The following is a 13,837-nucleotide window of genomic DNA, read 5'->3' on the forward strand; positions in this document are numbered from 1 at the left end:
AAGATAACACATCGTGGGAAGCAGTACTTCTTTACCACCCCGCAGCAGGCGGAAGACTACCTTAAGCGGCATAGGAGAGCATCCTCCAAAGAAAGAGCGTCCAGGCAACACTCAAGATCACACTCTCCACTCTCCCAACAGGACTGATGCGGTTTGAAAGAAGACGCAACAAGGAGACAACCTGCACTCAAATCATGAACTGGCGAACTGACTTTCACTGGTGATGTATAAAAATGTTTTGGACTTGTTTTTGTCATGCAATCATACCCTGCTTGACTACCCACCTCCATCCCACGCTTGCTTGACCTGCTTCACAGCGGGGCGCTTGTGGGTGGAAGTAGGGAGGTGTATGGGCGGGTCGACTGCCCCTAGCGATTCCTTCCCCTAAAGGGTGATCCCCCTGTCTTCAATCCCTGTTGGGAGTGGCCTATTGTTTCTCTGTCATAAGGATTTACGGCATGGGTGGGACTTTAATACCCGACAAGTTGGGGTCGACGGTGTGGGTGGGGGGACACTGTGCTATTGCATATCTGATTTTTTATGTCGAAGAGAGAATGGTACTTATCCAATATGTGATGTATGGCATACACTGTAATGGGTTCTGTAGGTGAGCTGCAGCCAATCCGCGCCATTAAGGCGGCCACATGGAATGTCAGGGGCCTAAATGACCCGAGGAAGCGCAGGCAGATACTGGGCTACCTTGACAGACATAGCATAGCCATCGCCCTCCTACAGGAGACGCATTTGGCACCCAGCACCACTTTGAATTTTGCATCTAGGTTGGCCTCATGCCGAACCTTCTCGTCCTACTCCAAATATTCTAGGGGTGTCACTATTTTGGTCAAACGAGCGGTGGCTTTCACACCTAAAGGAATGGACTCAGACACAGAGGGCAGATTCTGCTTGCTATGGGGACGCCTACTCACTCAGGAGGTGTTATTTGCGAACTATTATGGCCCCAATACTGATAGCCCTAATGCTCTGCTCTTACTGTGGGGGAAGATTCAGACACTAGGCATCACATGTGTTGTCCTGGGGGGAGACTTCAACACCGCGATGCGACCACAGATAGATCGGTCCCGGACTCTCCCAGCACACTACACGACCACATAAAGGACGTTATGCGATATAGTAGACAGTAACGGTTTGATAGACGCTTGGAGACATGTAACCCCACGCTTAGGGAAGGCAAGCACTACTCGAACATCCATTCGTCTTGGGCTCGTCTAGAGAGACTATGTTTTTTTGTCAGCGGGAATGGCACACTGGTTAACACAGGCGACCCACTTGGCCCGTACATTTTTGGACCATTCCCCGGTCACCATAAGCGTCCAGATTCCACTAGACTGCTCCCCATATCTGGGCTGGTGGCTTAACCCCTCTCACCTCAGAGATACTGCGTTTAAGGCAGAACTGGAGCAAGACATTCATGACTTCTTTGACCGTAACTTGTCATCAGTATCTAGCATCACAATAGTATGGGAAGCATTCAAAGTCACGATAAGAGGTTGGTGTATAGCTAAAGGAGGAGGTATACTCAAATCTCTGCGGAATGACCTCCACAAGCTAGAGACTGAATTACGCAGACTAGAGACTACTCTCAATCATAGCCCGAATGACAATGCGACCAAGGACCACATGCATGACAAATTAACTGAATATGAAGTAGTCGCTGATAAAGAGTGCAAATTTCGGGGGAAACCACACACAGCGCGCGTCTACGAGGAGGGTGACCGTCCAGGGATGGCATTGGCAAACGCGATCAAATCCCCTAAATTCACCAATTACGTCATCTAAATACAAAACACTCAGGGGAACACGCACAGAAATCTCCCGGACCAGCTCCGCATCTTTCAAGAACACTATAGCACACTTTACTCCTCACACAGAGCAGAGCCTCTAGATCTGGCCACATATCTCGAGGATGTAGCACTGGGGTGGCTAGGTGACACCCAACAAAAAATCCTTCATTTAGAACTAAAACTAGATGAGATCACGGAAGCTAATATGGCGATGAAATCTGGTTAAGCCCCTGGATCTGACGGCCTCCCGATCGAATTTTACAAAACCTTTGCTTCCCTACTGGTCCCCATATTAAAGAAGGTTTTATATGCAGCACGGGAGGAGGGATGCCTCCCTACCACCATGCGCAAGGCTCTCGTAACCTCCCTCCTCAAACCTGGCAAACTCCCCACGCAATGCGATTCCTATCGCCCCTATCATTGTTAAAATGTGATACAAAAATATTAGCTAAAGTGCTGGCGACACGTCTCAATCTGTTAATGGAACGCCTGGTCCTACCGGACCAGGCTGGATTAGTCCCACACCGAGCAACTTCACATAATTTACGCACCTTGCATCCAGTGTTACAAGATATCGACCCTAACAGTGAAGCAGTGGCGGTATTCCTGGACGCCACAAAAGCTTTTGATTCCCTGGAGTAGGACTACCTGCTGGGTACGCTGGAATGCATGGGAATGCCTTTCAGCTTCCTAGATTGGATACGTTTGTTATACAGCCAACCAACGGCCACGGTGTTGTTAAATGGCTCTAGGTCCACTCCGTTTAATATTCAAAGGGGTACGCGTCAGGGTTGTCCCCTATCCCCCATCCTTTTCGCGATCGCTATTGAACCCCTGGCTGCGAAGCTCCGACAACGTCATAACCACCGTGCCCTCATTTACCCTGCCCGCCAACTGCTCTGCGCGCTTTACGCGGATGACATGATGCTGTATATTAAGAAGCCCCAAGATAACCTTAATCCAGTGCTACGCGAGATTACGAAATTTGGAGGGATCGCTGGAGTGCAGATAAATTGGGCCAAATCTGCGATATTCCCGCTGACGGACAAAACACAGCCGCACCAGCTGGACTATCCCCTTGTATGGGAACTTGACGAACTGAAATACCTGGGCATACGAATCACCAGGCAGAAGGAAACCCTTATAAGAGCTAACTATGGGACGGTGATATACAAAATTACTGATACATCACCAAATGGCTACGCCTCCCTCTGTCAATGGCTGGTCGAATCGCCCTCATTAAGATGGTGCTGCTGCCAAAGTTGCTGTACCTATTTATTAATATTCCGTACCACCCGGGGAGCTTCTTCTTTTGCACACTGAGAACCCAGTTAACAAGACTCATATGGGGGGGCAAAAAAGCGAGACTTAGCCTCAACACACTCATGTTGCTATACCACCAGGGTGGATTTGAAGTTCCTAAATTTGAACGATACCTTGACTGCGCACAGGCCCACTATGCCATATATTGGTTTCACCCACCACCATACATGGTGCATTTGGAGGTAGAAGACGGTTACATGGCCCCAGTGGTCAAGTCTGGCTATATACATACGCAAGTGGGAGCCAGGGAACGCGACCCGTCCACAGTAGACTGTACGGTAGCGGCTTGGAACCACATAGCTCGTACCATGGGCAGCCCATTCCTATACTCGCCCAAGAAGTCATTGTTGAATGATCCCAGACAACAGGTCACATGCGAGGAAATTGGACGCTAAATGCTGGCTGAGCTCAAGTACTACCTGTGGGGGGACCTATATATACAGGGACAGTTTCGCACCAAGGAGCAGTTCTTTGGGGACCGTGCACCCACTATAATGGACACCTTCTTATACACCTGTCTGCGGCAGAGCATCTGTGCTATTGCCCCTACATTCCCTGATTAACCCAACACCCTCGCACTCTTACAAGCAATGCTGCAGACAGAGGCCCTGCATCATGTTATCTCGCTACTCTATAAACATGTACAAAACGCGCCGCTAACAGCCACCTTGCGAGCTAAGCTAGACTGGGATAAAGATCTAGACACACCGCTTACAGATGAACAATGGGAAATCAGCTGCACAGGTGTATGATGTAACATCGCATACATTTACATCGCACACCATTACAACGCAATTTTTACAACGCAGATTCCTTTACAACGAATGCCTTTACAACGCATGACATTACATAGCAGATGCTATTACAATGCATGCCATTACAACGTAAGTATAGGTAAGTATATTATTTTATAAAAAAAAATGTAATTAATAAATATTTAATTAATTTGATAAATTAAATTATTTTTTAATTAATTTATTTGTAAATATATATATATATATATATATTTTTTTTTAAATAGTTTAGATGTTTATAAATAATATTCTAACTCCAGGGGAGTGTAATAGTAGGGTAACTGCTGGATAGTGTAGGGATAAAAATTACTTTAATTTTATTTTTTAAAGAACTATTATTAATAAAGAACTACTATTAATAAATAATACAATTATTTTTTTTTTTATTTATTTAAATTATTTATTTAAAAACTGAACCCTAAAAATACCCCAGTTCACCAAAACCCTAAAAATACCCCTATACCCCAAAACCCAAACCTAGCCCTGAACCTTAAAAATACCCCTGTACCCCAAAACCCAAACCAAGCCCTGAACCCTAAAAATACCCCTGTACCCCAAAACCCAAACCTAGCCCTGAACCCTAAAAATACCCCTGTACCCCAAAACCCAAACCTAGCCCTGAACCCTAAAAATACCCCTGTACCCCAAAACCCAAACCAAGCCCTGAACCCTAAAAATACCCCTGTACCCCAAAACCCAAACCTAGCCCTCAACCCTAAAAATACCCCTGTACCCCATAACCCAAACTATATATATAAAATTACTTAAATTAATTTATTTTTAATATTTTTCAAATTAATTAGAAAACAATTGTAATAAAAAAAAGTTTCAATAAAATGATATACTTACCTATACTTACGTTGTAATGGCATGCGTTGTAATAGCATCTGCTATGTAATATCATGCGTTGTAAAGGCATTCGTTGTAAAGGATCCTGCGTTGTAATGGTGTGCGTTGAAACAGTATGCGTTGTAAAAGTTGCGTTGAAACGGTTGTATACCCAGCTGCACAGAGACGAACGCTATCACAAGTAATAACAGGTTACGTCTTATACACTATAAATTTCTGCACCGACTGTATCACACCCCTGCCAGTCTGCATAGATTTCACCTTCGTGAGACAGACTACTGCCTTCGCTGCGGAACGGCTGGGGCAGACTTCATACGCCTCGCTTGGACTTGCCCCAGAGTCGCTGACTACTGGACACTAGTCTTTGCAGGAATTTCTGACATGCTGGGCACAGTTATAGCTCCATGCCCACTGATGGCGCTACTGGGACTGACGCAAAACACTATAACCATACTCAAAAAATGTTTGGCAATGAGCTTATTGCTAGCTAAGAGATTAGTAGCATGCAGGTGGGGAAGACGTCGGCCCCCAAGTTCAAACAATGTATACTGACCATGACCACATGGCAAGACCACTTACATACATATGCAGAGCTCTTACCGATGCAATCACGGGGCCCTTTCACATCTTACCTCCTGCAGCAACAGGTAAGGGAGGAGGAGGAAAGAGAAGAAGGGGAGGGGGAGGGAAGAGATAATCCTGAATCTACTGACTAGTAATACTGCTATAGATTGGAACAATATGCTACCTCCTCTGAACTGCTTGAATCACATAAGCTTATTTGGGGGCGCAGCTCCCACCGAGAAGCACAGGTGGTGCTAGACTGAAATTGTGACTCCGAAGAGAAATGCTGTAGAGACCTACCAGATGCGGACGGAGCATCACACGTGTCATATTGAACTGAGCGGGCTGCTACACAAGACTTTGTCACAGTGACTACCATGGTTGATAACTTGAGATCCGGAACTAAGGGGCATATTATCTAGAAAGGGCGTTACATTATCGCCGCTTTTATCGGCAGGAAACTGCAGATAAAGCGGCGATAATGGGCTTGATAATATGCTTTATGAATTCCAATCGAAGCCCATGTTAGATGTGAAGACAAGTAACATGGGCTTCGATTGGAATTCCATAGAGCATATTATCAAGCCCATTACCCCCGCTTTATCGGCAGTTTCCTGCCGATAAAAGCGGCGGTAATGTAACGCCCTTTCTTGATAATATGCCCCTATCTGCGGCAAGTTATGCGAAGAGCACAGTGGGCGGGTGGGGAGGGAGTTAATGTTTCTTTTTTCTTTCAATTTCACTGGATATGTTCTAATCGACAAAATGTACACCATAAGGCATGGGAAGGTGCTAATGATCTGCATGAATACTTAATGTGATATGGCCCGATGCTATTGCACTGATATGCCATGCTTTGTACGAAATAAAGGTTTTTGAAACTTGGAGAAAAAAAAAATATATATATATATAATTCCAGGCATGGGTCTGCAGTGAGTCAGCAGGGCGCCCATGCGCCAGAAGTGATAATGAAGAACGCTGTCCATCATCTTGTTACCACACAAGAGCATCTCTCCATAAATGAAATCCCAAAACCAGTCTCAAAAGGCCAGTCAGTTCTGCCCTTCCTGATATGACGTTCATACAATCAGATGATAGAGCACTTTGTGCTAATGCCTGCAACTGATTATGGTTATCTGGGAGGTTTACAGTACACAGCTGCTTTCTTGTGTTTTAATGACAAATCATACAACAGGATGTAAAAGGAAATAATGCTACCAACCTTTCCCATTTGCATATTACAGATCACAGGTCCTGCAGCGGCCTTTTTCAGCTGAAGCATCGAAGAGGCGAGAGAAGGAGGTATCCCAGAGCCATCCACTCCCAGGTGCGTGATAAACCATCTACAGCCATCCGATATAACGCTGAATTGTTGGGTTGATAGTATGACAAGTGATGGCCTCTGAGAATTGTATGTAAAATATTCAAAGGCATGCATGTGGTTTTCTTAGGGTAGCTTTCTCAAAAGTTAAAATATTGCAGTAAACACCAGTGCAAACTGCACCTCCCGGGCCACTGGAATTATGGAATAGTGCGGCTGTAGTGTTTTCCACATAATTATGGATTGGGCGCATTTGTCACATAATCACCCACTTGCTACATAATTTGCAGAATCCCCCCACTCAAATGTGTTTCTTACTCGAAAGGATCCAAGAGTGTCACGCATAGTTGCGACCGGCACCTGATCCTTTGTAAAAGTTATCTGGTTGATGGCTGAATTTAGTTGATGACCTGGTACGAATGAGCTGCATCTTTGCCCAGACAGTATTATAAGGTGTTAAAATGATAAAATAATGAAATACTACTGCTACAGTTGGTGCCACATTACGCCATGTAATTTACCTTTTCTTGCTGCATAATTTTGCCATTCCTGTTTAACAGTTTGATCCTTCACTGTTACATAATTCCAGTTGCCCTACGGCTATGTCTCTCCAATCCCAAGGTTGACATGGTAGATACCAATAAATACTTTAAAATGGCGCCATCCATGGAATGGGGAATGCAGTCAATGTACCCAGAAAGGATTATGGATGCAGAACATTTAAAATGGCGTTGGAGAGTCACCCCTTAACGCTCCAGGGATTTCAAATAACTATAGAGTGCTTCTTAATCTACAGGCATGTACCAGGCAGAGGTACCTTATCAGGTATCCGCTGCAACATGGAGGTGGTGATTTTTCGTCCTTGCATCAAACTTGTGCTCCTCCCTCACAGTGCAAAAACATTACCTGGAAAAAGCCCTTCTAAAAAAGGATTACCACTTCACATTACATCATGAAGTGAAGTCAAGTAAAAAGGCATATATAGAGCGCGCACATACTCCAGAGAATGTCCTGGTGCTGAAGATCGGGAATCCTGCCAGCAGAAAATTATAGTCTTATTTGATTTGTTGGAAAAACAAGGTTTTAGAAACTTCCTGAAAACAGGAAGCTCTGAGATGGCAAGCAGTTCCCAAAGGGAGTTTATTCCAGGCCTTCAAACCAAGAAAAGAGAAAGATCTTTCACCAATTCTGGCCAGGCGAATTTTAGGAATGCTTGCTAAATGGCTGTGTGTTGATCACAAAACCTGGGAGGGGCATACTCACATATCATTCTCTTTGGGGAACAGCTCACTTCTCATGAAGGGATTTATGGGCCAGGACCAGTGTCTTAAAAAGAATCCTCTTTTGATGGGGAGCCAGGGAAGTGCCTTCAAGTGTGCTGTCATATGAGTCCTTGGAACAAGATTAAGAATGATTCTGGCTGCCGCATTCTTGGACACTTTTTAGCGACTTAGAAGGTATTCTGGAAGGCCTAACATAGTTAAGAAGACTGGAAAACAAGATCCTTTTATCTGGCACAGTCCTTCAATTGTTCAAATCCTTTCTGGAAAACAGAACACGATTGTTCATAGTAAACAAAAAACTTTCTCCCTCCTCACCCAACCAACTTGGAGTACCACAAGGCTCGACCCTATTCTCCAGGCTATTCAACCTATTTGTCGACCCACTAACCGAACTACAACAGCAAGCACATATCTCCTACCACATGTACGTGGACAACACTCAACTTTACATTAAGATCTCTTCCATTGAAGAGATAAAGATGATGAATCAAGCTCTCAAAAAGACAGTCCACTGGCTAACGACCAACTTCTAAAAAGCCCCCTGGGGAGCAAACCCTTTTAGGATGAATGCCCCCACTCACCATAGGTGACATGCTTCATCATATGGGCACCTCCTCCCAGTGGAAAAACCTAGTTCCACTGAGGGCTGCAACCACCTCACTGTGAAGCAGGAGCTCTGGGTTGTTTTATCAATGTGTCCTATGTTGGACTCCCATATGTGAGTATAGGTGTAGTGAGGGTGCATCACTGTATGTGAAAAGACAATAGTGATATTAAAACTACCTTATTTGATACAAACGTATCTTTATTTGCTTGCCCAAATTGGCAGGATTAAAAAGCAATGCAAAGAAGTGTAAATTAAACTGCTAGGATGATCAGGTCGGTCGACATGTTTCAGCCTATATGATCTAAATGTATCAGGCTTTTATCAGGACCAAAAACAATGCTGCTGCATACGTGAGTGAAATAAATACAAGAGAAAATAAATTTACGTGATACCAAACTAGTAATCCAATGTTTGTTTGGTACTACTGGAACTTATCTGTAAACCAGAGAGACAAAAAAACACAAAACACTATAGGTCATACACCATCACAGTATAAGTGTTATGATAACCATAGGTGTCTAAATTGAATTGCACACCAGTATTCTACTTACCCAATGTAATGGATAAGCAGACCCGCATCTTCCTGGTAACAACTCAGGAGTGTGATGGAAGAAGTTGCCCATATGATGAAGCATGTCACCCGTGGTTAGTGAGGGCATTTGTCCTAAAAGGGTTTGCTCCCCAGGGGGCCTCTTCTGAGAGACATTCTTTTCATTACACTTTTTTGAAGACCCAAGAAGTCTTGTGTTTTTGATTATTGTTAATAGGGATACACTTCTTGCAGGTCTATAAATATTTTCCCTTGGACCCTCCCTACATTTTCTAGTTATGTTATAACGACCAACTTCCTCAAGCTAAACTCGCAAAAATGTGATTTTCTCTTAATCTCCCCCACTAAAAGCTCGCTGTAAATAAAGGAATGGACCAAGATGATCATGGCCCTGAATTGCACGCCAACTCTGGTGGACTCCACAAAATCGCTTGGAATTACATTGGAGAAGAACCTTAACATGCAAATGCACATCAACCTGTTGGCCAAAAATGCCCGTTTTCACCTCAGCTATCTCAGAAAAATGAAACCATTCATCGAGATCCGTGACCTCAAAACTGCAGTTCAGGCTTTAGTTATTTCAAGATTGGAGTACGGATGTTCCCAAAATCTCAACAGCCCCTTTAAAAGCCTGTCTCAATGCAGCTGCAAGACTCTAAACAGGATCTAGGATATGTAACCACATATCTCCTGAAGGCGCTCAACTATCCTATGAAGCCAGAATCCAACTATAGATGACGTGCATCACTCATAAAGCTCTACACCACAACACCCCCCTGTACCTATCCCAATAACATACCTTATCGGGAGGAAACAGACAGTCTAGGAGTGCCGACAATCTACTCCTGAAACCCTCTCATTTCAGCAATAAAAAAACTTCTGACAGAGCATTCACCGGAGTGGCACCAAGAATATGGAACTAGCTACCTCTGCACATCAAAAAAATCTCATCTACAACCCTATTCAAAAGGGAAGCAAAATCATTCCTGATGAGCAAATTCCTCCCTTAATTCCACGAGGCACTGAACCAGTCTACGACTTCGAACTTGTTTCCTCACTTCGCTTCATGACACCTTCGCCTCTATGACTGACGCGTACTCAAACTTGTTCCTACTGTTACATGCTCATTGTTCTACCTACCTAACCTTGTAAGAATTATTTTGATTCTGTATCTGTTCTCCTGTTTTGCAAAATGCTCTATACTCATTCTACTTTCCTTGTAAAGCGCTCTGATACCCTGCCCTGGGTAGTGTTCACGCTAAAGAAAACTCTAAAAATACAAAAAATAAAATAAATAAAAAGTCAAGCCAGGAAGTGATCATGGCCTGAACCACCGTTTTCCTAGTTTCGACAGGTAGGAGAGGTAAGAATTTTTCAAAGAGCGTACTTGCCCCACAAAAGAACCCACCGGAACCTACATCTGGGGTTGGAAGGACAAAGCACTGTCAATATTGATTCCCAGGTTTTTTACCTAGCACTGTAGCGTACCTTGAGGGGACGTTTTGAGGTCACCAAGTGCTCCAAACCTCTGGTGAGGTAACACCAATAAACACAATCACAGTTTTGTCTGGGTTGCAGTTTGATTGGTTAGTGGTTCGGCATTTGAACACATTTCAGGGACAAGACTTAATGACCCTTCTATAGAATTCTACCCCTTTACCACAGGTGAAAAGCAACTGAATGTCATCTACGTATGATATTACTTTCGCCCCCAGGGCCTTAACCAAAACAGCTAGAGGAGTAAGGTAGGCATTGAATAAGGTGGATCTCAATATTGAACCTGGAGGTACTCCCACAGCCAACTCACAAATTGGGGATGAACACGGTGGGATCCACACTTCTTGACGTCTGGTGTTCAGAAAGGAGGTCAGCCGCTTCAGGGCCAGAGCTCCAATCCCAAAAGATTGTAGGCGAGCTGGCAACCTTTCATGAGGGACCATATCAAAGGCCACTGATATATCTAACATAATCAGGGTGGCCTTGCCCCCATTACCTAGCATGGTCAACTACTTCTAGCAAAGCTGTTTCTGTGCTACATTTAGCTCTGAAACCCGACTGACTGGGAGGCAGAAAATTGTTTATTTCCAGGTACCATTGCAGTAGATTTTGTGGAACATTTCATCAGACGGGTCCAAAATATTTACAATGATTTCCCAGCACAGTAGCTTTCAATATCACATATATCATGTCTTCTGAAATGGCCACATGAGGGGGCTAAGTATGTTGTCTGTCCAGTTGCAATGGCGTTGCATGTCAAACGTCATTGATGTAAATAAATTCAAAGCAGCAATTTAAATAACTATTGTTGAATCCAGAATAAATATTGAATAGTAATGACCAGCACTAGAAGAAAAATGGATGGGCCTTGGATAGGGGTGATGAAGTGCTGAGAAAAAATGCCAATATGCAGATCCGTGGCACTAAGAAGGTGCTTGAAGATGACTAGCAGGGAAGGCATCATAGGAGCTGGCAATCTGGAAATAGACATACAACTGGTGGGGCTCTATTGTGTCTCTCTTGCCCCACCATTTCAAGGGGAGGATCTTCAGCCTCTCGCTTTGAAGACATTTGAGTTGATATTCATTGATTACGTGACATAAGTTTTCCACTTATCTCAAGAGGAACGTTGAGGCTGTAATCCATGCACGGTGTACAATACACTGCTCTACCACACTTGCTACGGATAAGAAATGACGTTCACTGTACCATAGAGTAAGGCGTGGGTGGGTGGGGTTAATAGTAGCTGTTGACAGTTTAAGTGGACTTATCAGCCAACTCTTAAACTACAGGAGTTCCTGAAAAACCCTTCTATGTACATAATTGCACAGCTTACAAAGTGTTTCCATGCATGGTGTAGAAATATTTGCAAATGTACTTTGGGCCGTGGTTGTTGGGCACACCCAAATCACCACCGTTTGATTCCAACAACAAACCGTAGGCCGTTCTTTGTCTTCATTCCTTGTTTCCTGAGGGCAGTGTGTAGAATCCAATCAAGCAAACAGACAGAGGTTTTTATTAAAAAGAACTTCCTGCGTATATATCTTTCTGTGCCAAGGGAAGGGATGTACCCAGATATGGCATGAGCAGCTGATCAATCTATGGTTTCTTGTCATTGCTTTGTGTACTTGCAGGGGGCGTCCTTATAGTTTGCAATAGTTGTTGCAATTGATTATTCCGTAGGAACAATTGCTGTTTAGGACATTTATTAATCAATGTAAAGAGCAAATGATACAGAGATTCGTCCATGACTGCTGTTAAATAGTTTTATTAATGAGGAACACCTTCTTTCTGACTTAGGCAGTCAACAGTTCAGTGTGGCGTGTTGGTTTTGCTAGTTTCGATGTGCTGGACCTTGGCTTGCTCTGGGTTCACTGAGGTGCACTGAAGGAGAAGCTTTGTCTGAGTCTGGAAAAGCACTTACTGCTTAATGATGATGTTTAAAGTCCATTGGAAAAAACACACCAGCTTTAGAGGAGTTGTGTGTGGGTCTCAGCACCAGAACATCAGAGGGTATTTCCACATCAAGTTTGACGTGCATAGTCTAGAAGTGGTGGGTTCAGTAATGGAGTATTGAAATTGCTGCAGGTCACTGACGGGGTGCAAACACGGGGGGTTTTCAGTACTCTTATGTCAGAGAGGACTTAGGTCAGGCGCCAGATGCTTGGCAGAGTTGTTTGTGGGCTTCTGTAATGCAAAAGCGGAAGTGCTGCCGGTCAGCGTGGAGGGCGTGGTTCTGCAGGTCAAGCCCACAGTACACTGGCAGAGCTGTGTGTTGCCCCTGGTCTAGAATGACATGGGCGTTGGGCAGGGTTGATGCACGTCAGTATCTAGGTGCACGTAGGGGAGCAGCCTGAAGGTAATTCTGCATTCTTTTTTTAGATGGGTGCCTTGGTATACGCGGGCATCGCCCAGCTGAAGCACTGCAGTGTGTGACCCCACCAAGTTGGTGGTAAACAGATGTCCATTAGCCCCTGGAATAAGCAGTGAGCTGAGAGAGAGAGGAGTCAGAGGTCAAGCTTGGAGAAGCCGGCGGGTTGCACGTCCAACAAGAAAGAAAGGGGAGCTCAAATGCTGTGCCAAGTTCACGGTGCAAAAATACCCTGAGAGGGAATCTGACATCTCATTAAAAAAATATATGATATCTAATGCTACTGTGTAGCACTGGTGCCTGTCCTACCCTAAATCCACACATAGGGGAATATTTACAAGCCCTGTTGCGTTGCTTGTGCACCACGCAACATGGTGCAAGTGTGACACAGCTAAAAAATGTGATTTATGACGCCACACAAGGCGTGGCCCTTAGTAGCTTCATAAATCTTGAGTAGAGCAACGCAGCGCAAATCATTGAGTTGCCTTCCTTTGCACCAGGGAGGCATTCCATGGGTGTTGCGTGGGTGTTTCCATGCAACATCCATTGATTAAGACGCTTTCCCAGATTTACCAGAACTGTTAGACCTGGGAATTACCTCACACCTAGCCAAAAGATAGTCAAAATTATCCTACACTATCAGGCGGTTTTTATCAGATGGCATTAGGACAATTCCCAATAAACATATTTTTTGTCCTTTTAGTCATTTTTATTACACACACGTTTATCACTTGCACTGCACTCCATCAGTCCTCACATACCTTGAGCAAACATAGTGGCTGAGACTTTTTGAGAGTAGGAGGTCTAGTACTTATGTACATCAGCCTTTGAACCACCTTGGCTAGAGGTGACCCCTCTCTCTCGGTTTTCCAGATG

General features: G+C 44.2%; 1 protein-coding gene across 1 annotated transcript in view; it reads left to right on the forward strand.

The window, feature by feature from the left end:
• The window catches only part of LOC147727266 (uncharacterized), a 734,797-nt gene that overhangs the window by 95,533 nt on the left and 625,427 nt on the right, over positions 1–13,837 (forward strand). The window contains exon 5 of the mRNA XM_086961322.1: positions 6,577–6,659. Coding sequence (XP_086817448.1) covers positions 6,577–6,659 — 83 coding nt within the window. The remainder of the gene's footprint in view (positions 1–6,576; positions 6,660–13,837) is intronic.

The sequence above is a fragment of the Lissotriton vulgaris genome, chromosome 3_1, assembly GCF_964263255.1.
Source record: "Lissotriton vulgaris chromosome 3_1, aLisVul1.2, whole genome shotgun sequence".
NCBI classification, from domain to species: Eukaryota; Metazoa; Chordata; class Amphibia; order Caudata; family Salamandridae; genus Lissotriton; species Lissotriton vulgaris.